The sequence below is a fragment of the Dermacentor albipictus genome, chromosome 5, assembly GCF_038994185.2.
Source record: "Dermacentor albipictus isolate Rhodes 1998 colony chromosome 5, USDA_Dalb.pri_finalv2, whole genome shotgun sequence".
In the NCBI taxonomy this organism is placed as follows: Eukaryota; Metazoa; Arthropoda; class Arachnida; order Ixodida; family Ixodidae; genus Dermacentor; species Dermacentor albipictus.
The window spans coordinates 22,387,079-22,411,175 of NC_091825.1; the positions used below are offsets into that span (position 1 = coordinate 22,387,079).

The window sequence follows — 24,097 nt, forward strand, 5'->3', positions numbered from 1 at the left end:
GCGATTCTTGAGGACTGGTTGTGGTTAATCTGGCAAAAATATGCAAGTGAAATGATCACTTGTCACCCACGCCTATCCTTTATGCCTAATCTTCAGTGGGATCCGCAGGTACGTCATTGGCTGCCGCAATTGGTGCGTTTTAGGTCACGCTCACTGAGATAGGATCCTCAAGCGCTTATCTGGGTGTGGCTCAGCCATGGGTGACAAAACGTGCAACTGGTGGCCGAGCCTATGCGCAGTGTTCGTCGACTTAAGGTTCTTCACGCAGTTTGCACAATAATTCTGCGCCGGCCTCAGGCAGTGCATGTACACAAATACCCGAGCAAGTGGATGGGGTAATGACCGCCAGGGTAGTTTAATTTGGAAAACGCCGAACGCGTAATGCGGGAGATGTCTATTCGATTCCAACATTCGGCAATAATAATTTTCATATACTTTGCTTACTCTTCTGCTCATAATTTTTACATTTCAGTTAAACAAACTTATTTCTCCAATAATTCTTATGGCGTCTTTCTCTGTTTTGCTCATAGGGTTTTCAATGACTTTACATGGTGGTAGCGTATCCCGCTGTACTCAATCTTTCGATGTGTCGCGAACATAGGTAGGCAAACTCGCCCATGAGTAGGCTCACTCGGACACAAACTGACTCATGACTCCAAGACTCAGTCAGTCTGGCAGACTAGAATTTTGGTGGGCGTCGGTTCAAGAAGGGAAGCATAAGTTGGCTTCTAGCTAGCTTGACTCATCTTGAGCAGGCTGGAAGTAGGTAGCGCTGTGTCCAGCTACAGTTTAGACATTTTAAAGATGTCTAGCAACTGATGTCTCTAAGCCAAACGCATTAGAAATTATGAAGGCGTTTATTTACAAAAAAAGAAAAAATTCGAATCCGTGGTTAGCACTTGAAAGTCTCCAAGTGACACACTGTTTCCAGGCTGTTCTCAACACCGTTGCATAGAAAAAATATCATATTTTCGAAGGCATTGCCAGGAATGATCTTGGGCAGCCTCAAGGAATTATGGCGGGAGGGCGGGGGTGGCTCGCCAAAGCATATGGGGAACGGCGTAGGGGGCGACACGATAAAATTTGGAAGCAATGTAAGCAAGGAAGTTCCTCCCATGCTTTTCAAAAAGGAGCGGATAGTTGCGCTGGTAGGACATATGAAACCCCTTGTAGCGAAACCACCACCTAACTGATAGAGCGCGCTGAATGCGATTCTTCAGATTTCGTACGCAAGTTTCTTCTGCTGAAATTTCCATCCAGTAAAGGGCGGCGGGGTGGGAGGTGCAATTTAAAATCTACATAAAGACACCTAAATATAAAGTATCCGTGATACGAAAACATAGCCGTGTATTACAGTTGGTTTGAAGCGAAAATACGTTAGCATAAGAAAAGATTAGCCAGCATTACATAAGAGCAGCGCGAACAGCGCAGGTGGCGCGAGCGATGGTGCCTCTAGGTTTGTTTAGCCCATTTAGAAACTTTCGGGAGGGTGGCGGTCTTTGTTCTTGCTGTTCGCATGCTTAAAGGTATATGTGTTCTCGAGTGGAGACCTTCGGATCGTGTTTGCAAGAACGGCAACAAAACACCGCTTTATTTCGGTTAGGCAAGTGATTTTATTATACTCTTGCAGGAACCAGGGAATAAATATTGACAGCAATGTACGATGCTTATTTACAAAAAGGACTGCAGGTCCAGCCAGTTAGGCCGACAGCTTGAGACCAAGGAGCAGTTCGTCTTCTTCATCGGGGTGCCCGCTCGCATCGTCCAAAAGAAACACTCAATATGCATGTAGCATTATCCCCGGCGGCAGAAGCAACATCTCGCAGCATCTAAATATGGGTGTCAGCAGGGGTCCTATAACGTAAAAATGTTCCAATCTGTTTTATTGCAAGCAGCTGACGTCAAAAAAACGTAACCGCCGACGCAATTATCGTGTGGTGACCCGCAGCATTGTCTGAACAGCTCTCTCAAGCGGTGTCCACGTTCATAGCAGGTCACTTTTGTACGCTTGCAAAACGAATAACACTGCCTGCATTAAGCGCTTCAACAAGTTGAACGCGTCGTTCACGATCTCTTTGAGGACGCGGCCTACTTTGTCAACCTCGGCCACGTTGTCGTCGACGTGCCGATAAAGAGTGCGTACGTCTTGTCTGTACGAGACATACGACTCAGTGGGAGACTACAGTCTGATAGCAAGCTCTTTTCTTGCAGCCAGTTGGTATCGGCTTTTCAAAGAAGTGGCAGAGCTTCGAAATGAATGCATCCCAGGTAGACAGCTCGTTCTCGTGTCTCAGGAACCAGGGAAATATTACATTCGCTCGCGTTAAGGTAGGGTCACACGGATTGTCCTGGCTAGCACGCTCATGCCCCCTGAGCCAGTCAGCAACGGTGACATTATCTTGGTCTTAGAATATGCCACGACCGCGGGAATCGGTAACGGTTACGTACGTTGTTGTTGGAGTTGCAGTTGTAGATGCAGACGAGGTGTCGTCGACGGGAGCTACAGTGGAAAGCTGCAAGATGCGGCCGCTGCGGAGCTCCGTGGCGAAGGATGGGGAACGGAGACCTCCACCAAATTTTTGCACGAACGAGGAATTAAACATGGAAGACTATTTACAATATAAATGTGGAAAACTAACCGCGGCGCTGGCTAGTTCAGCTCCCTCGTGTTACTTAGTGGAATGGCGCAAACCACTCTGGGAGATCGGCCATGAATCGCGCGTTGAGAAAACTGTTATCGTTTTTTAGGAAAACAAATTGAAATGAAATAGGTGTTTTGTAAATGCGAAATAAATTTCTGCCGTTTCAAATACAACTGATCAAAAATCTCAGTAGTCCAGTAAAAATTATGGGATCATGTGAATTAACGATTTCCGCATGCAAATAATTTTGTCTCATGTCTCAGGGTTTCAAAAACATTCCAGTGGCTATAACACAGTATGGCAGCCCTGCAGGAAATAATTATCGGAATAGTCAAATTCAAGTCAAAGTATGGGAAGGCTTCTTATAAAAGTCTTTCCTTCGAATAATTACCCGGTGACGTGTCAAGAAGTGTTGCAGCGATTCACTCTCATGGCATAAAGGACAGAAATGTGACACAGATAGAGTAGGCCTGTCAAGGTAACAATTCAGTGCAGGGGGGGGGGGGAGTGGGGGAACTGGGCGCCTCAGTCTCGTAATCGTACCTTAAATTTTTTTCTAGTTGAGCACCATGTGTTGTTACAAGGAAAATTGAGATGCGGGAAAGCACAGTTTGACAACAATGACGGCGAATTTATTTGTAGTAGCATATCTTCTGAATTGGGCCGCAGTGACGAGAGCTGAACTAGGTAAAATGGAGAGAATAGGACCATCGTGGGATGGTACTGTAAGTGCATGTGAACATTCGCTTCAGGCAAGACCTTTGTGGCGTGGCACCCATACTAAACGAACGGGAGGCAAATGCCCTGAGTGGAGAGAATAGACTTTTTCTAATGAGTCTGACAATTTGGATGTTGCTAGTGAAGAACAGAGAGGCAGGCAATCGGTTAAAATTACGGTTGACTACAGAGACGATGGTAATTTCCTTAAAGCTAAGACAATTGGCAGTAATTCAGTGTGACTGATAGGTGTGAAATGAGGTAGTCGAATAGAAAAAGTCTAGATTTGAGCATGCAAGATCCATGCCTAGCTCATCTTCATATATGGAAGCAGGCACGTACCAAGGGGGGGCCCGCCCCCCCCCCCCCCCGAAATGAAGTGGCATACCCCATCCCCTCCCCCCTCTTCACCGAATCCACCACTACTCACACATTCCTAAAGCGCCGCCAGATCAATGTTGAGACTTCGCAGCTGTTCATCGGTCAGCATTATGCTGCCTTTTTCACTCCTTTTAGATGGCGGTAGTTATAGCCAGCTCTTGTAATGTGAAGGACAGTTTTCTCGTAGATTCCGCACCCGCACGATTAACTCGAGATGCGCTCAGTTGTCACCATCTATTCAAATGTCAGCGCATAGCTGTTGCTTTTGTTAGTTCAACCTTCTTTGTTTAGGCTGATCCTGGGACCAGGAGAGGGATGCGGCTGTTACTCAGCTGGTCTGTACTCTCATGGAACGAGTTGCGGCCGGAGAAAACGCCAATTGCGTTTAACTTATCCCTTTGCTTCATTGTTTCCTTGAGTTACGGCTCGCCGCGACGCTGGCAGACGTCCGGAATCATATACACGTGATATAGGTTAGATAAGGTGGGAAATAAAATAATCTGAAAGAGCGTCCATCATGAAACCCGGCAATAACCCTTAAACCCATAAGCAAGATGACTGTCGCCCGTTACCTCGTCTGTTTTTCCCTAACTGTATAGCACTTTTCGTGCAAAATTGGCAACTGGAAACAAAAATCGCAAGGAGTTGAGAAATTAAGCGATCTACTAAGGGAGAGAGCCAAGGCAACAACCAAACTGCAAGCAAAAGCGAATAATAAAAATGTTAACCGTTGTTTATGAGAATATTTATGGATCAACATCTCTTTATTTAAAAAGGAAGTAGAGTAAACGTCGCCGGAAGTGGAGAACAATTACTTGTTTTGAATGACGCTTCTACAGTTATCGGTCGAACCACCTCACGTAGGCACTTCTCTGCTGTGCTTATGTGGGTGTTTTTGTAACCTTTCGCAGTGAGCGCAGTACGTCTAGAATCGCAGAGTCCTGCGCTCTACGCGGTTGTATGGGACTGGCGGCCGCACAGCGTTACGCAATTCGCGGAACTGTCAAAACTGATATACAAGGCGAAAATAACTGATCTTCAAAACTATAACATGAGAAAGACTGAAGAAGCGGCAAAAAATGAGCGCAGCCTGAAATCAGTAAAAGAGAAACCTGGCATAGGACAAACCATGATGTATGCACTAAAAGATAAGGATAATATCATCAGCAATCTCAAAGATATAGTAAAAGCAGCGGAAAAATTCTAAGCTGACCTGTATACAGTACCCACAGGAGTCACGATAGTTCACTTAGAAACAGTAATGAACAGGATACAGAAACTCTCCTATAATTAGCGATGAGGCCAGAAGGGCCCTGCAAGACATGAAACGATTAAGAGCGGGAGGATAAGGTGGAATAACAGTCGATTTAATCAAAGATGGAGGAGACACAATGCTTGGAAAACTGGCGGCTCTTTATACGAAGTGTCTATCGACTGCAAGGGTCCCAGAAAACTGGAAGAATGCAGACGGTATACTAATCCATAAAAAAAAAGGAGACGTTAAAGACTTGAACAATTATGGGACCATTAGCTTGCTCCCAGTATTATATAAAATATTTACCAAAATAATCTCCAATAGAATGAGGTTAACACTGGATTTTGTCAACCAAGAAAACAGGCTGGCTTCAGGAAGAGATACCTTACAATCGATCACATCCCTGCATCCCTCCCTGCGGTGGGCATAAAGCAGGCTGATGATGATGATGATGATGATGATGATGATTGTGGAGGTGGTGGCCCCGCCCCCGAAAAAAAATCCTGGGTACGTGCCTGGATGGAAGCATAAGTCGCTCTAAAGGTGTGCGTATTCAGGTATGTAAGATTGTCTTACAATATACTATTCCAAAAAACAAGAAAGGGGCTGGCAGATGGAATGGCACACTGTGGTATAAACTTTTTTAAACAGGGTTGAAAGTACCTCAGACAGGCTGGCCAACGTTTCGATAGGTGGAACTATCTTCGTCAAAGGCGGCCTCGTCATCCTCGGCGTGTTAGTTTTAACCCTTTAAAACTAACACGCCGAGGATGACGAGGCCGCATTTGACGAAGATAGTTCCACCTATCGAAACGTTGGCCAGCCTGTCTGAGGTACTTTCAACCCTGTTTAAAAAAGTTTATACCACAATATACTATTCAGTTATTGGTAGGGCAAATGTTTAGCATTGTTTCAAAAAATTGTCAAATTCTATTTTACCGACTAGAACAGAGGAATTTAGTAAGACCACCTCGCACACGTGAACATTGAATGGATCCAATAGTTTTTGTATGAAAACAGCCTGAGGGCAATGAAAGCGATCCCATTTATGGTTAAAAATGAGGCCGGTTCAGAAATGAAAACATATGGTGACCTCCTCGGTGGAAATGCATATATCTTTAGGAAACCTGAAGATATATGGATATATCTTTCGGAAATCGCATGAGAACAGAAGACATTTGTGTTTCTTGGTATAAAATAGCGTTCGCGACAAATTTAGGAGCCACAGACATAAACGGAATGCCTCTCGTTCAAATGGAACCAAAAGCCCAATTTTTTGTGAATCTGTCAGATATAAAACGCAGCTGAACTCTATTATCGGGCGAAAATATATACAATAGATCACAATGACAGTATTCCGACGAAATCCTGATCGATTGCTTGTAAGTGTACTCAGCACTCTTAATGCGCGTGCTCCCTTGGAGGTAATGTGCTCTATATTCACACTCCAATTAAGGTTTTCGGTGTATATGACTCCGAAATAATTAAGTGAATTTACCTGCGAGATATACCCTTTTCAATAAAGAATCGCAATTTGCACAGGAACACTTTGAGGGAAAATTAGCATGGCGCTTTTCTCATATTAGGAGAACGATTAATATCATGCGACAATTCAAGGGAACTAATAGAGTACAATTGCCTTTTGAAAAATATATGTATATTTACCAATGCAGCTAAAAATGCGATGTCATCGGCGTATACGTACAGCTTCACATACCATTGCAAAGATTCAGTTCTTTCTAAAACATTAAATAGCAATAGCGTCAGGGCAGATTCTTGGGGTTGAGCTCTTGACTGTTAATATGTGAATGAAGACAATCCGCATCAGGTAGACTTAATGCAGAAGTGCGTTAATTAGGCTACATGCTGTACACTGTCATACGCTAAAGTTATATCCAAAGTGGCTCAGGCAGCATAGTTTTCTGATATCTAGCTAATTAAACTCTACATTGTAGGTTGATTTGGGCAGACCAAGTCGAGCGCCCACGTCTGAAGCTAATTGAACATGCCCTCAAAACCATGTTTTTTATCAGCGGCCGTGTGAGATTCTTTTGATGAGTTTTACTAGCTTTGATATACCTGGTATTGGCCCAATGCTACCAAAGACGTAACCAGCGCCTTTTTTTTCAATAATGAAACTGCTGTTGCAAGTCTTCATTCTGCAGGAGTGCACAAATTTTTTATAGAATGGTTTATCATGGTAAGCAATCATGAGGTGGCGTCGTAAATTATGTTTTTATTATTGGCATAGTAATGCCATCTCGACAGGGCGCTGAACTGGGCTGGTGGTTTACTGCATTTGTCAGCTCCTAAACTCTAATTTGTCAAAGTCTTCACCACGAGTAGGCGGCGCAGCATGATAGGGCAAAATTGACCTAAAGTGGTTTAAGGCGTGTATCCATTTATTCCAGTAATTTGACCAATTAGCATGATGTTGGAAGCACATAGTCGACGTTCATTTGCGCCGGAATGATTTTACATTTCTAAGAAATCGAAGGAGTGCTTTACAGGTAGTGGCCTTTGAAAAAGAAGTCGAAGTGCTTACAATCAAATCTGTCTTTCTCACTTTCAATAGTTATTTTTAATTTGGCTGCTGTGGACTTATAGCCCCCCCCCCCCTACCAAATACTAGGGCACTGGTTATGAAGCCGTTTTGCAAAGCTGCTTTTCTTATCATATAACCACGTGAGCACTCTATGTTCCGCCAAGGGCTAGGAGACCCACTTTTAGTGGAGTGCACAGGGAACTGAGAAATCTTTACAAAAGCTTTTTAAGCACAAAATAAATTCATGGTCTTTTCTTCTTGATTATCCGATAGCTGATTAGATGAGGGCATGTGCAAGACCCTTTTGAGTGTGCTGAAGTAAACAGAAGTATTTAATGCCTACTAATTTCTGTGAACGGACAAAAAGCTCAAACAATACATTATAGAAACTGCTTTTATAACAAACCATGTGGAGGTGAGCAATTTAAATAGTTATATTAACATATATCAAGGAAGGTGCCTGACTACGTAAAAATAGGGGTGGTCTTGTGCTAGTGCATGATAAATTATTGTTAGCAGCCTAACCCCAGAAACGTTTACCACTCAAATCGGTCCTAAAACCCCACGCAGTATGTTTGGAGTTCAAGTCCCCGACAAACATGATTTCTTTTCTAATGGGAGCTCGAGACCCAGAGGAAGTTTGTCTTCTTCGTCGGGGCCTCCGCCCACATTGTCCAAAAGAAACACGCAATATAAATGCAGCAATATCTTTCGAGGATTCCTACTTCGATGGAAATCATGGTGCACGGTTAGATCATCGCGTACGTCAGTAAACATTTCGAATTGTCTCGTTCATGCAGTTACTGACGTAGCATGCTTCAACTTGTAATATTTTTCAGTTTGTTACTAGCGCTTTTTTTCCTTTGCCTCTTTGCAGCGCGAACATTGTTCTGGCTTTGAGGCTACGAATGGAGCTGTGTAGTTCTTTTACCGACTCGATACGCGGTGATTGATCGCCAGCAATTCTCTCATGCTAAACAGTTGCAATACTATTATTCACCACTACGCACTGTACCTAAACATGATCGCACAAATAGCACTCGGTGATGGCTGCTACATACGAAAAACAAACAAACACACAAAAATTTCGCATGCAAGTTGCCTGAACACCATTTCTTCAGTTTGCGAATTGAAAAAAAAAGTGCTAATGGGCTCACGTTTACCTCATTCAAGTGTGTCAACTCCGTTGTTAGGCACGAAGGCAATGCATATAAAACAAAAGGGCAGGAAGCGAACAAGTGCGGTCCCCGAAGATGACATCAGCCGACAGCATAGGCCACTTTTGTACAATGAGGCCAGTAAAGAGCAGTTGGGCCACTGTTTCAAGAGAATCAGCAAGAAAGTAAAACAATATCGTCAGCCAAAATATGGAACATTTCATGAAAACTAAATGTTTAGAATGGTTCAAAAATCTGTCGGGCACAGCTACATTGAGTGAAAAAATTATCATATTTAGACATGCACTAAATGAAGATTGGATTTTCTTGGTGTATAAATTTACAACATTGTGAATGTGTTTAATGCACAAGCGGGAAATGTTGAATGCCTATCCGTAAATCACGGTGAACTTATTTCTGGGTGTACTTGGGTTGAATGCCTATATTTTATTCGTAAAAGTGGTTTCAGATACACACTTTAACCTTCAATTGGCCTTCATTCCATTTTTACTGAGTGCTTTATGCGATACATTACCCCTCTGACTTCAATACAGCTGTGTCGCTTGCAGTGTTGTCACAGAGTAGTGGGTAGTGAATGTATAGACTGCATCTTTTCCGTTCTTGTAGTTCCGATAATATGGATGTTTACTTTTTTCAAAGTACCTTCTTTCAACTAGAGGTAGCGCTTGCAATTCTGCGTAAGCTATTATTGTTCATACGACGGTGTGTACAAATGGTAGAGGAAAGTTCGGTGACCTTTAGCACTGCATGCAGGAAAGCTTGGGTCAAGCGATTGATAGCTTTCATTGAATTTTACCTTCAAATGTTGTAGGATTTATTTGGCTGCAAAGAGAAATGACTTAAATTTGATAAACGAACAATTGTAACGCAAGATGCATTTCGTTTGCTTATTTGTTAGCTATCAAATTTTCATTGTTTCTATGACATACGCTGGTGCAGCTGAGGACTGTGGATAGGCAATGTGCTATTACTTTGCTATTTTAATTTAAGTAGTCATTTGTGCTACCTCATCAGCTGACCAGTGTTATCTGAGTTTCAGAACATTACCTAATATGCTGTTAGGCTCCATCACATGAGTGGAAAACCGGCTGGAAAAGCTGTAGATTGAGCGTCATCTTCTGCTCAAAGGTAAATGTAAACACTTTTGTAACGTTAAATACGTAGATTTCATTCTCTGCTTTCTCAGATATAATAAAGTGAGCTACACTTCTATTTATTGGTGCGGAACCTCGTAGCTTGTTCATTTATTTACAAATATTAGACTGAACTCTAGCTTGTCAAATTGTTATGTTTGAATGCTGTCAGCTTCAGGAAAGGCAGGTTCGTGTTGTGCTAATTCTTACTAAGGAAAATGGTATTTCCGATTCAAAATTTGTCATACCAAATGTGAATTTGACATCAAAGCTATGAGATTTAAATTGTTCGTCATTGTTGTTCTGGCGAGACAGTACTCACTTTTTTAAAGAGTGTAACACGAAAGTTGTGAATCGTTTTAATACAAAAATTCATGGTCACTAGCGTACGCGAAAGGGCGTGAAGGAGAAAGCTTGCGCGCTCAAGTGTTACTGAATAAATTACTTGACATTCTTATTTGAATGCGTTGTTGTTTTCTATTGTTTTCGCCTACTACAAGTCCTGGGATCGATTGCCTTAGTTAACTGTGTCCTAATTAGTTTTGACTCAAGTGACTTCAAAGGCCAATGGTTCGACTCCAACCAAAGGTCGTGGGTTCGAGTGGCGTAATTAATGCTGTGTCAATTACCTGTGCCATAGTTGACTTCGCCTTAAGTAGCATTAAAGGTTGATGGTTCGACTCCCAGCAAAGCTCCAGGGTTCGGCTACTAAGTGTTGTGCCATCTAATGTTCCGGGCGGTCAAATTTCCTACCCATAAGCCATTTAAGACTTAATAATGAATAGCTGTCAACACAGTCATTTTGCTATGGAGCCTTAATTCCTTGCTTATATTACATTAACATGGTTAATTATTACCTAATTTTCTAGTCTGACAGCCCGAAACATGCGCCTTGTGTACTTTGGCTTCCGACATGAAACAGAAGCCTATTCATGTCACCAAATGTACACGTGACAGTCTCATGGCACCAGAAGCAACTTACTCATACACACGCTCTATGACCATGCTACGAAGACTGAGATCATTCAACTCGCGCCAGGACAACAGGGGAGAAGGACCTCTTGCATTTTAAAAAGAAGTGAGCAACTGAAGGGATGAATTTGACGGCTTTTAGTGGCAAGTTCTTCATATCGCTGTCAACTGCAGCATTGAGTCAACTGGCTCGTGTTGGAGTTGTTTGTCACAGAGCATGAATGGAAATATTGGTTTCGTTGATACGAATGGTCTCCTGCTTCATGTCTAAACAGTTCTACCCGCGGAGCACATTTTGAGCTAGTTACACACACAGAAAAAGTGAGCAGGCGGTCAAGTCTTTTATGCGCCAAGAAGTTGATGCAGATCTGCCGCATAACATTTCTGGTGAAAAAAAAAATAACTGCGGATCCCACATACTGTGGTTATCGATGTAAGCGAAGGTTTGTAAGCTGTGTGCTTTGATTGACGATAATTATCGGTGATGTTGGTGGCAAATGTGTAACTTTTCAGCGTTTAGTCTAATGCGAGAGTGGTGAGTTGGTGTTAAGTGGTACCTTGCGTGCACCTCTGCTGTTCGCCTGCGTGGCCCACAAAATGTACAGGGAGACGCGTCTGCCTGAAGCGTTGTTGTGCATTGAGGCGTAGTCCATGATATCTGAGAGTTAAGCATTATCATTGCCTCACATGGCACATCGCATCATTGCAGAAGTCCTAAACTTTAATTATTGGCTTGTGCGTTGCTCAAATAATTGTTACAGAAATCTATGCATGCATTCTATTCATTGATTTGCAGCATCCACCATGCTTCGCTGCGTAGCGAAGACGCTCATATTCCGCGCAACGCATCTTTCGGGCCTGCGTGTTCTTGACGCTCAGTGCGCACTTTGGAGCCATTTTGCTGGTGCGTGTTTACGTGTTTCTTCTGTATGCATGGCCAGCACGCCTTGAAACGCCAGCTCCGAGCGCTCTCTTCAGGCTTCGGACGATTGTAATGTTTACACTGTCACAGCCCAGCACGAGACCTCCACAGCCAAGCACCTGCATTTTTGTGGCATAAGAAAGCAAGTACAGCACGTCCCATATACACAAATTACGCATTCAGGCCCGCGAAAGCGTCGGCCGGATTGCGCGGAGGCGAGCACCATCTGGTGCTATTGTAAAAGCCCAGCGGCACGGACGAGAAGACTATTGGAGCGCCCTGAAACTCAGGAGAAGAGGCAACGAAAGCTTCGGTTTAAAAAGTGAACGGAACATGGAGTATTTAGCACAAACATTGGCCAGAATGTTGTGGCAGAAAGTGATTCATGATATATTCTATTCATAGGGTGGGCAGAAAATACAGTCGGCAAGCCAACAGATGCCTTAACGTGCTTCTGCAGGAAGCCAAGGAATAAGTTTCCCGAGGTACGTCATAATAGTCATAATGTTTAGTTACTGGATGCGCCTTACATTGCTAAAACACTACCGCAATCAGAAAGAACACGAATGGCCAAACATGACTCATTATAGAAGCCACGGTCATTGCTAAATATGGTGCTTTCACTATGACTTCCATCGCTCTTTCGCAAAAAGAATTATCATATTTAGGACGCGACTAAAGTGGCGCAACCAGTTAGGGTGCTTCACAGTCAGCACAGAGTCATGTACCTGTTAGGGTTTGGTTGTAATTTTTTTTATAACTTTCACGTGTGGATATATGTTACTCGCAAAAAAAGGTAACAACAATAGTAAGTCAGAGCTTGTCTTCATATTTTCATGGCCTTGTACCTGTGTGCTCTGTAATTAACAGTAAAGTGGAACACCAACCAGCGTGGTCTCCAGCCATCTTCGTACAGGACTGCCTGCATGAGCGAGATGGCTGGGGCTGAATGTTCAGTGCCATGGTCAAGATCCCGGGGATGAAACGGGGCCGGACAAACAGCCTCAAGCTCACGACTCGGGTCACATTCGCGTAACGAGATAATGCTCGGTGAAGATCGGCCCAGGATAGCGTCACATCTTTGTTATGTAGACGGGAAAACGGCAGTCTGATACGGCGGTTTTCGGCCTCGTAGAAGCGGCAGCATTTCCGACAAGAGAGTCGATGGTAGAGATATTGTAAGCCGGTAAATTGAACGCATCGTCTACTCTTCCTTGTAGCACGTGGCTAGCTTCGTCAACCTCGGCCATTTTCTCATCCACTTTCCGGGAAAAAGCGAGCACATATATGTACGAGAAAAACTATTCTTTGTGTGATTGAATGGGTATAACAAGCGCTTCGCATGCGGAAAGCTCGAGGCCAGACATGTTTCAAAAAATGCCGCGGAGCTGCTGCCTAAAACCATTCCAGCTAGAGAATACGCCCTCAAGTGTCTGGAACCAGTAGCGTGGTGTTCCGCCCAAGTAGACGGCTGCATTTGGAAGTATTATGGCAGAGTTTTAACCCATTGCGCTAGCTAAGACGCGCATATATGTTTATCCAGCCCTCAACGTCAAGACCATCTTGACGGGAGAATGTTCCAGGATAGCAGGACGGTGCAGCTGCTGCGAAGTTCCGTGTTCCTCCACCAAAATGTTTCACAAATTAAGCAGTATTTGTACGAAAGACCATTTACAATATATGTTTACAAATGAATGGCAGTACTGAGCGATGAAGTAAGTTTGTTTGCCTTCTGCTAAAGACTCATACTCACTATGGAGGATCGGCCAATGAACCAATTACCTGGAAACTCGAGCCAGGCGACGAGTTCGTCGTCTTTTTCGTGGGGGAACGGTGCTGATATTTCAAGAGGAGAACGCACGTAGCAATAGTTTGTCTCATTTCGCTCAGGTTTTCAACATGTTACCTCATACATTCATCCGCGTAAAATGAGCAGAATGATAACTGATTCCAACGTTCCAGGCTAGACACTATTTTTATAGCAACCACTCCCATCATTTCAACGCTTACGAAGATGACTCTACTTCCTTTCCTTTCATTTCATGCAGCCAGAGCGTTAGTTTTCGAGCCAATTGCTTTTTCTGATACATATCACTGGTATACTGATATATATGAAGGTATATATCAGATATATATGCTATGAGATCGTTACCAAAGATGCCAGTTATTCATTCTTTATGAATTTGTTCTGTTTTGTAATGTGATATTGATACAATTTGTAGTGGCGATAAATCCCGAATCAATGCCCATTAAAATAAATGCAGGTAATGAGAGCTACCCTTCATAATGAATACACTATAATTATTGCGCCGTCAATAATTTACCAATCAACCTCTACACATCATTTCGTGGTATCCAGAAACTCCCAGCCTCGTATGGTATATGCATACAAATATACGTTCATATTTTTTTCGCAAGCTTACTTATGCGCCGAAATTGTGCACGGCTCCTCAACACAAACTAACGATGTGCCAAAGTTTAGTGAAGTCATAGTTGTGATATGTTTGGAAAGAGCTCGCTCGGACGGCGACCGGAAATAAATATACGGGACACAGATGGTCCCCGAGGCGAATAACAACTTTACGGTGAGGCGCCTGCTTTTATCGACCGGGCCAGCGATGTTATCAATTACAGAAGCGACTTCTGGGCTCAAATAATCCTGGTCCTGAAACCAAAACTTATCAAATATCACTACTTCACACCACGCCCCTTTTTCTTGTACAAGACCTGGGGATGCCGACGTCAGTATACAGTGCTGATTTCAAGGTACAGCAAGGTTCTCGACATGCGGATAACGTCATTATTATACAATGCAACAGTCACTTACTGGAAATTCAAAACACAAGGCAGTCTGTGTGACCTAGTTATGTTATAATATGGATGTAATGTGGTGATGCTATGTTCCTATGTAAAAAAATATCAGATTTCACTGCATGACACGGTATTGTCCACATGCTACAATCTACAAGATTCTACAAAACGTATGCCACAGTGTCGGAGACCTACTCTAAACATGCTGTACTTCATATATTACACTGTAAAAAAACGTAACCTTAGTCTAATTGAACTAAAACATAACTCACTAGGCTGATTCACTGAAAGACGTGAAATAATTAGCAACACACATGAATATGCGCTTTGGCTGTAAGAACTTTGTCTCCACGTCCCCCGTACCCCTTAGGGAGCAATACATGCTCTCATGTGTAAAGAAATATGGCCCTATCTGCAATGAAGATATAAGTCAGCTAAGCCATATGTTGTATCCAGTATACGATTAAGGTTGAATATGTTGCGCAGTCGTCTGTACATATTTCAGTTTTACGAAATACTTCTACTGCCTTATGCCCTGGGATTGCTATTCACTAAAGGCACACGGAATACATTGAACGAAGAATTCTAGAATGAAAACACACTGATACTTGCAAAGACGGTCAATCATGATGCATATGCAAGTGCCGCATAGACAATCGGATATATATATATATATATATATATAAATATATATATATAACAATTGACGACTGCCATGATGCCATCAGAGTGTGGAATGTTAGTAACCAAAGATGCTGCATCAAGTGTGACCAAAAGAGAACCTTGAGGCATAATGACAGCGATTATATCCGACAGGAAGTGGGAAGTGTCTCTTACGTAAGAGGCAAACGTAGCTGGGATATTACTAATCAGGGAATCTACGTAGCTGGACAAATTTTCTGTGACTGTACCTATGCCAGCTATGATGGGACGACCTGGGTTGTTTATCTTATGTATTTTAGGTAAAAGGTAGAAACGACCAGCAACAGGACTTAGTGGAATTAGAGAATGAACCGCATTGTCAGGCACCTTTTTCTTCTTGACGAGATCTAGCACTGTGCTTTTGATCAGAGATTGATATTGCTCAGCGGGGTCCCGGACCCAGAACTGCTCTTTTCTGGTATATATTTATCTATATCTCTCTCTCTCTCTCTCTCTCTCTCTCTCTCTATATATATATATATATATATATATATATATATATATATATATATATATATATATATATATATATATATATATATATTGCGACGAGGTGACGAAGCTCCTAAGTGTGGGTGCCAGTGGCCCTTCGCTGCTCCAGCCGCAGTGTGCAGCGTTCGTAGTTCGCGATTTCACTATGGATGTTGACGAGGACGGGTTCTTCGCTGGTGCGTAATCTCTTAACCAGTTAATATTTTGTTTTTGTAAAGGACATTCGTAAAGTAAATCGCTGTACGTTTTTTGTGTACTGATGCGAACAGCATTTGCTTAACACGACCACACCATGTGCGCTCGTCTCCTTTCAACGTGTTGGGAGGTTAACATGCGTTCTTTTTCAGTTTAACAGTACCCTGGCCTCTAAGCACAATTCTCAACCATTTTGGGGATGGGGTCAGGTTTCTCGTCGAAGGCGATGAAGTTGTTGCGGCAGGCCACATCATTGAGGGTAGTGCCGTCGCTTCCACCTGCTGCTCTGACGGTGCTGTGCACGTTATCGCTTTCGTGCTGCAGTCGTCCGCGCTTAGTAAAGACCCACGCCGAGTCGACCTAAAGTTGACCGACGAGACAAAAATAGCAGAACTGAACTGCGCATGCCCTGCTGCGTAAAGTATTGCCTCAAGTTGTTCGGATGGAGAAGGCCGCGGCGCGTATCGCGATTTGTTTACATTACATCATACTAAGCTGACTCGCGGATTTGCGATCTGTTTACGTTATGCGATAAATTTAGAGTAAATATGTTGCTTTATCAATTTTTGTTTTTAGCCAGACCTAGGAAATCGCGAGTTAGTTTCAGAGTGTTACTAACATTGTAAAATGCTTTCGAGTCGCTTTATAACCAGTTGCAACCGTTACATGAAGCTTAAATAAAGCATGTAACGTATAATTTATGTTGTATCATAATCATTAGATCCCTTTAATTACTTTCGCATGCAGGCACTTGAATTTGCAGTGGTGTTTATGGTAAATCCCCACAATATAGTCATTAGGATGACATTTAATTTGTAAGATGGCTACCTTTTTACTAGCTTAATATAGTGGCTCTTGTTTCCAGAGCTTTTATAAGATCAGTTACGGACCGATCACATGTGGTAGAGTCATTTATTTACTATATCTCACAGTCAAGTGTTTCACCAGTGTGTAAAATCAGCGCACCTGGTGAGTATAAACGATGCACGTTGGAATCATTTGCACATTTTGTTTTTCTTTCAGCGCCTCTCACAAGTGCAAGCATTGTGTTGCTGTGCTTTTGCATATTAACAAAGTACGGCAATTAACCCTTCTGTCAACAACTGACTCACCCCAGTCATGGGGACAAAACGCCAAGTATACTGCAAAACAGAAATATGGACCCACCCCCATAACTGAACTACCTGCTGCCCCAAGGCATGCATATTGGTTTGGCCGTCTAAATATTGTGTTATCCCTAAAGTGATTGGCAGATTTTTTAAAGCTACAGCTCATTAATAATGGTGATTCAGGAAAGACGGGCACGAAACCCGACTACATGCTTACATTTATTTTCCTTGAATGGCTATGCCATGTGGCAACCCAAGTGTTAACGAAAAAAACATTAATTTGCTTTCACAGTGCTCTGGTATACAAGTATACTCTTGATTTTTAAATTGCCTGAGGAGAAACACAATTGCACATCGACCTAAGCAGTATTGTAAGATGAGTTTATGGTGCAAGTCGGTGTAAACAGAGGACGCATGTTACCACGAAAGACGTGTGTTGGCTTATTCTATTACTTGTTCTAAGCCTTGCTTCCATTGAGTTCACTATCAGAAACTTTGTGATTATGCGATGCAGCTTTTCATACATTTTACATTGGAATGTAGATCAATATTGCATAACTACAAGCTTGTAACAGAGGTTTTAGCTTGTCTTGCTCATGTACATGTACAGAGCAACACCCAGAATGACTAATCTTATTTTTTTCAATTTATTCAAAAATAATTCACTATTTTTAGAGAATATTTAGCTTTCTTACAAAAATGTTCAAAAAAATGGCATATGTTTGCTCGCAACCACGTAACCTTGCTAACGAATTCTCTAGTTGCCATTTGATTTAAGCTCTTCTGTACTTCTGCCAATCAAATTTATTTATATTTGATGCTTTGCCCTGGCATGCCCAACACGTTTGCTGTATTTATTTTGTACACTGTTACAATTAGGTCATCGAAATGTTAAGCGAATACGTTAACCAATGTAATTATGTGAATTTAATGTAGGTTTGTTTCTAGTTTAAGGAGCCTGCAGTTTCTCGGCCACAGGAATGCGTGGCTTGCCATATGCTCGCTCAGCCGAAATGCACGTCACAAAAAAGCCAAGACAAGGTGCCAACTTCATTCGTTTATTTTCGAATACCTGGCTTCATATACCTGCGAACTTTTGTTCTATAGTGACAGAACACTTGTTTTCAGGGGCATGTGTATCGACAGAAATTCATACGTATGGTGTTTCATTCTGCAACTTGTCATGACAAAACAAATGCCTTTCTGCATCCGCAGGACTCTCCGCTCTCGACAAGCTTGCCAACTACACTGCAACTAACAAAGCAGCCAAGCCCTGCACAATGCTCGAGCTCATAAGAAAGTCGCAGAAGCCAGATTTCAGTTCCTTCGTGGAAGAGGAGCCACAAGCATTTAATGGAGACACAATTAGCGAAATAAAGAGGCTCACGGTGTCCCAATCTGCTAGTGATGATTGGCACAGCTATCGCGAGGGTGTTGTCACCAGTACAATCTGTCACATGTTCAAAACAAAAGCAAATAAGCTCAAGTCAAAGCCACGGCCCCACAACCTGTCAGGTCTATTCAAGACACTTTTCAAAAGCTCAACATTTCAGACAAAGGCCATGAAGTCTGGTAGCGAAAGAGAAAGCAAAGCAAGGGAAAGATATACAGCAATAATGAATGCCGATGGGCACACCGTCACTGTTAATCAGACTGGATTTACAGTGTATAAAGATTTTACTGTGATCTTTTGTTCCCCTGATGCGATTGTGAATTTTGTATGCGAATGCTGCTCAGGAAAGACAAATATGCTTGAGATAAAGTGCCCTCAGTGAATTTTTAATGCTTTCAGTAATGAAAACCCCAAGCCAGCATACATAACTCAAATTCAGGTGCAAATGGATGTGCTCGGAATCCACTCATGCGACTTCTTTGTATACGAGAGTGCCGATGTCTGGAAGTTACTACACGTAGCATTCGACAAGCAATACTTTGAACAATGCTGTTCTTCTGTGAGGCTAATGTACAGCGAACACCTTTTTACTGCGCTTAGGGCATCTTATTATATGTTGAACTTTAGAAGAATGAATACCTGATCATTTTGTGCTGTTCAGAACAAAGTTCATTACACGAGATGTTAAAGTGGCTGCAAACTCATGTTTTCTCACTGCGGTGAGATAATTATTTAAAATGTTACAACTGCTGGGGCTGCGCTGAAAGACGCACTTTCCAGTTTAAAAATATGTCGCTCGGGGTTGGGGGAAGGGGACAGCCCCTGCTGCAGACACCGTAACTGTTTCGCTCAAGGCTGACACCTGAACTGGAAGAGGTCTTCGTCCGAAGTGCTGGTCAAGCTCTAGGCTACTTAGCTTCAGCGATCGTGACAGTCTACGCTCTTGCAGCAGGGCGTGGCCGATGGCCCACTCTAATCAGAATGTTGGCTTTGCGTTTTCCTTTGTTTCAAATTATTCAGTGTTGCAAAGGATGTGGCATGAATATTGTTAAACGAACGATAAATTAAGCACTAGCCTATTTACAAGGTATATTTACAAAAACAACTGCAGCGCTGGCCAGTTCAGCCGACAGCTCGAGACTCAGGAGCACTTAGTCTTCGTCGGGGCAACCGCGCGCATTGTACAAAGGAAACACACAATATGCATGTAGCAACATTTCGAACGTTTATACCTGAAAGCATTGTGCAGTAAACAAGCGAACAGGGCGAAAAGAAATTTTCAAAATTATTTGTTGATATCGTCACTTTGTTTATCTGTTTGTGCTTTCTGCTCTATAGTGACCACTGTACGTATTGATATTGCCACAATATAACACACCTGGTATTATTTCGCGTTTCTTTCAACTTTGTGCACTGTTTAGATATTTGGTAGAAACTTGTCTTCACCCAAAATTGGCTTTGATAAGTTCACTATGCCAGCAAGCAACAGGATGACTTTGTCAAACACAGGAAGGTGCTGAATGGGGTACCTCTGTTGAACAATTTTGAAGACATTGACACGTTGAATGGCTCTTTCAACATGTACTCTTGCTCTTGCAATCGCTTGATTTTTGTTTGCTTCATGTTCTACAAGCTGTTGCCTTTTCTTTAAGAAAGTGGGCCTGTTCATACTAACCCTGGCCTCGTCGCAAAGGTTCTCTATCAGGAAACTTTTGTCAGCCATAACGCGGTCGACATATGCCGCGCATTTGTTGAGTACATTTGAGTGGGCTGTGAGCTGCGTGTCTGAAGCGCGACCTCCAAACGCTTTCCCAACTAATGTTATCATGCCGCTTGAAGCAACGCCAATCAATACTTTGATTGTGTACTGGCGTTTGCATTGACTGTAGGTAAGCAGCCGCGATGTCAAGTCACCTGGCCTTTTAAAGGCCACCTCTGTGCAGTCTAATACAATGCGAGTTTCCTTGTATTCCTTGAAATAAATTGTCAAGTTTTCAAGGACTGACTCTGTGCAAGGGAAAAACACCGCCTCTCCAAGCACATTTGCAATTATCCATATGGCATTCTTCAAAATGTTCGATGCAGTTGTTCTGTGTGTAGAAAAAAGAACAGATAAAAAGCCGAAGCTTATGTTGTGGTAGAGTTTCACAAAAACCATCAGCACGGTATCTTCGTCACTTAATGCAAAACTTCTCGGAATGGATACTCCGCGCAAGGCAGCGAACTCATCAATTATATTCCTCAACAGCTGCAGACATGGCAATCCTGTGAGCACTTTGATGGTGTCGTCTGTGTGCCCAACCGCACATGAAAAGAGAGGCTTGACACGGCCAATGACAGGGAGAGGACTCGCTTGTACACAGGCATCCTGTAGTGTGCCAGCTTGTGCACACACCATCTCGGCGAACTGTTGCAGGATATCATCTTGTGGCACTGTAACGAATGCACAATAGATCTGACTTTACTAGTACAGTAAACTCGTATGTGTAGAACTATACTTAATGTGTATTCGTTGTGCCGAGTATGCTTTCTTGTCATGCCAAGTCAGAATGCTAGCTAGCAATAATAGTAGCCAATTTGGTAATCTCGCAGAAGCATACCTTCGTACGCGGTCACCTCAGCAGGATTTTCTTCATGAACAGAGGCATGACCTACACCATACACCAGGCAGTGAATTACTTCGAAAACGCAAAAACCATTGTGCTCGCAGTTATTCAATGGCTACTACGAGGCACATAATGCCGGAAAAACTCTGGCTCAACATTTAGATTAGTTTTGTAATCATTTTGGGCACATAATGAGGGATAAATGAAATTTCTAACTCACCTGCAACATCGTCGGCTATGCTTCCTGGCATCCTTGATTGCCTTGAAACAGGGGCTCTCTTTGCTATTGCAAAAAAAAGAAAGAAGAAAAAGGGTATTGGAGGGGTGCGCATTATTGAATACGGTTGTTCCACGCGCATTTGGGTACTTTCACCGACAAACAACCGCGAGTGTGCATATCAGCTGTCGGGCAACTGCATAGGATTACGAAAAATTCATTCGTTGCAGAAATGAAGCAACTGCTTGTGTGGATAAAGAGCATCGAAAGAACGCTTGTCAGCAGCATCACTTACCCGGTGGCTTACGAGGCAGGTTTTGCTTGTCAAATCTGCGCTGCGGCAAGTTCAATGTTGGCAGTGCATTGGGCTTCAATTTTTTCCGCCCCCCCTATAAAAGAGAGAAAAAAATATATCAATATGAGCAGTAGCAATAAATTCGCTCGCGCATGTTCGTTCATCGCTTGATGGACCATCAGCTGTTGGCTCGTGAAACGATACTGTATAATCTCTACGAGATCATACGCACACACTTGCCGTGTTTCGGTGCTCGTATTTACACTTCGGAACACTGAGAACACTTCCCGTGGCTGAGAAAAGACAACGGAAAACGTGACAACTAGTCACGCTCGGTGACGGTCGTTTAAACGGACTCGCAGCTGAGCGCGAACCTTGCGTTTTCCTTCGCAGGCGGCGCATGAAGGATATAAAAATTTATTGCATGCGTGGAGACTCAGTAAATCGACTTGCGGAAGTATATGAAAGGACAGGAAACTCATTACTGGCATCCCAGGCCACGCCGCCACGAACTTTCGCGGACTGCAACAATCTTCACACGCACAGTATCTACGCATCAACTACGCATGCAGCAAACGTTAATGCCCAGATTGCGGATTAGGATTCCCAAACGTGATATCAGATTTGACTACTCACCATCCTTTTTCGTCAGCAAACGCTTGAACGCAGCATCGTCGGAATGCTTACTGCACACCATCGCATACTTGGAAGGCGCCTTGCCGTTCCGAAGCCTAACGAGCCATTCTCGGCGACGTACCACGTCAACGGGATAGTAGTGATAGCTTATCGCTGGCTCTGTGCAATATGTGCTGCATTGCGGAACCGAACAAAATCTCGCCATGGTAAATGAAGCGTTTTCTGCGGGCACGGAGCACAGAATCGCGAAATGAAAACAGTAGCCTTGTACACTTCCACACACCGCACGGGCGACGCATCCGCACTAACGGGGCGACGGTGCTGCCAACTATAGGTCACTCTCGCGGCCAATAGGACCAGGGGTGCTACGCAGGATGCGCCGAGTTTGGCGAAACTCGGGATCTTCACGAGCTCTGGCGACACCCCAAGATGAAAGCACGAATGGTACCTAGACACAGTTTATCTTTCGACAAGCCTCCAGTTTCATTGGTTTATCTAGATTCACTCTGGCTGGCTATCATTCCTTGGGCGTTGCCTTCTGGGCGGTCGACAAACTGGGGCTCACGTGATCATACCGTCTGTGCATGGTCGTGCCTTCTTTCACTTATTTGTCGTTCCACCGAGTGCATTACAGGCAGAAGCAAGTTGTAAAGCAAACGCATTTAGTACAATATTATTAGTTAGTTTACCATGGTTTAGAAGCATTTTAAAGCTTTCAACATGTACACCGAAAGCGCATTAGACGAATTTGTAATTTAGTACGCTTCGCATTATACCACGAGGGAACGCTGTGGTGGCGTCATCACATCCATTCACCGGGCGAGCATGGCGGCTAAGCATCGGAGGCGCACAGTGTAAACAAACTCGTACAACGAGCTTGCAGTGCGCGACGTAGTGATCAGGCTCGACGATGACCACTATTTCTTGGATAGTTCTGTTCCTCCGTGAGCAATCTTTTCGTGCACCCCGAAAGACTGCCAATAGCTCCGGCGATTTTACAGATCGCAACGTGCACCTACTGTTCACGGCGCAGTGCTGAAGGAACAACTTGTCCGGTGCTGCTTCTGCGAGTGCGCCGAGTTCCTCCACTCTGCGTGACTGCGAGCGTCATGAATATTACATAGTGTGGGCAAAAGGTAGACATCCTATATAGCTATGATGCGACAAGGTGGTGGTACGGACGATGGATCTCGCTACCAACACAGTGAAGGAGACATCGACAAACTGCAGATAAGTATATTCTACTGTTTCATATTTAGCATAATAAGAATGCATGGATTAAGTCACTTTCGTAGTAACGAACTGAATGTCCAGCCGTTTAAAGAAGGCAGTGAGAACCAATGAGTGCTCATGCTTTTACATGCAAGTGGGCCCGCGAAAATATGGAAAAGATGAAGGTAACCTTCACTAACTTGGTGAGATAATAGAAATTCATGAGTGACATTAAGCCCGCAAAATGTATGGAAGAGTATCTTTATCCAAGTGAACTATCAATAGCAGGTACTGATATAAAGCAGGAAACTTATATAAAAATTTCTTAGGTTGAACAGCACATGGAAGGCATTGCCGAATCGTGATCGCCACGTTACCGATATCCTTGAAAAAAGTTTAGAACTATTGCATTCTACCGGTTATGCAATATGAGACATAAAGCTGGAGGTTAACAAAGAAACTTGAGATGTCAACGACTGTGCAGAAAGCGAAGTAACAAAAATTGTTGGAGATACCATTAAGGCAGGAAGACAGTGGCGTAGTAAACCGTGGCAACTGATATGCTAGTTGATACTAAGAAAAAGAAGTAATCGGCAGGCAGGCCGCGCACGTATTCGATCACTTCTTGCCAATTCATAACAGGTGATTACATAAGCGTGCCAGAATGGATGTCACGGAGAGAGA

The 24,097-nt window shown here is 43.2% G+C and overlaps 1 protein-coding gene across 1 annotated transcript in view; it reads left to right on the forward strand.

Annotated features, from left to right (window-relative positions):
* Positions 1–23,344, forward strand: part of LOC135898236 (uncharacterized) — a 171,750-nt gene extending 148,406 nt beyond the window's left edge. The window contains exon 6 of the mRNA XM_070539504.1: positions 23,203–23,344. Coding sequence (XP_070395605.1) covers positions 23,203–23,325 — 123 coding nt within the window. The 3' untranslated portion in view covers positions 23,326–23,344. The remainder of the gene's footprint in view (positions 1–23,202) is intronic.
* Positions 23,345–24,097: the final 753 nt, after the last annotated feature.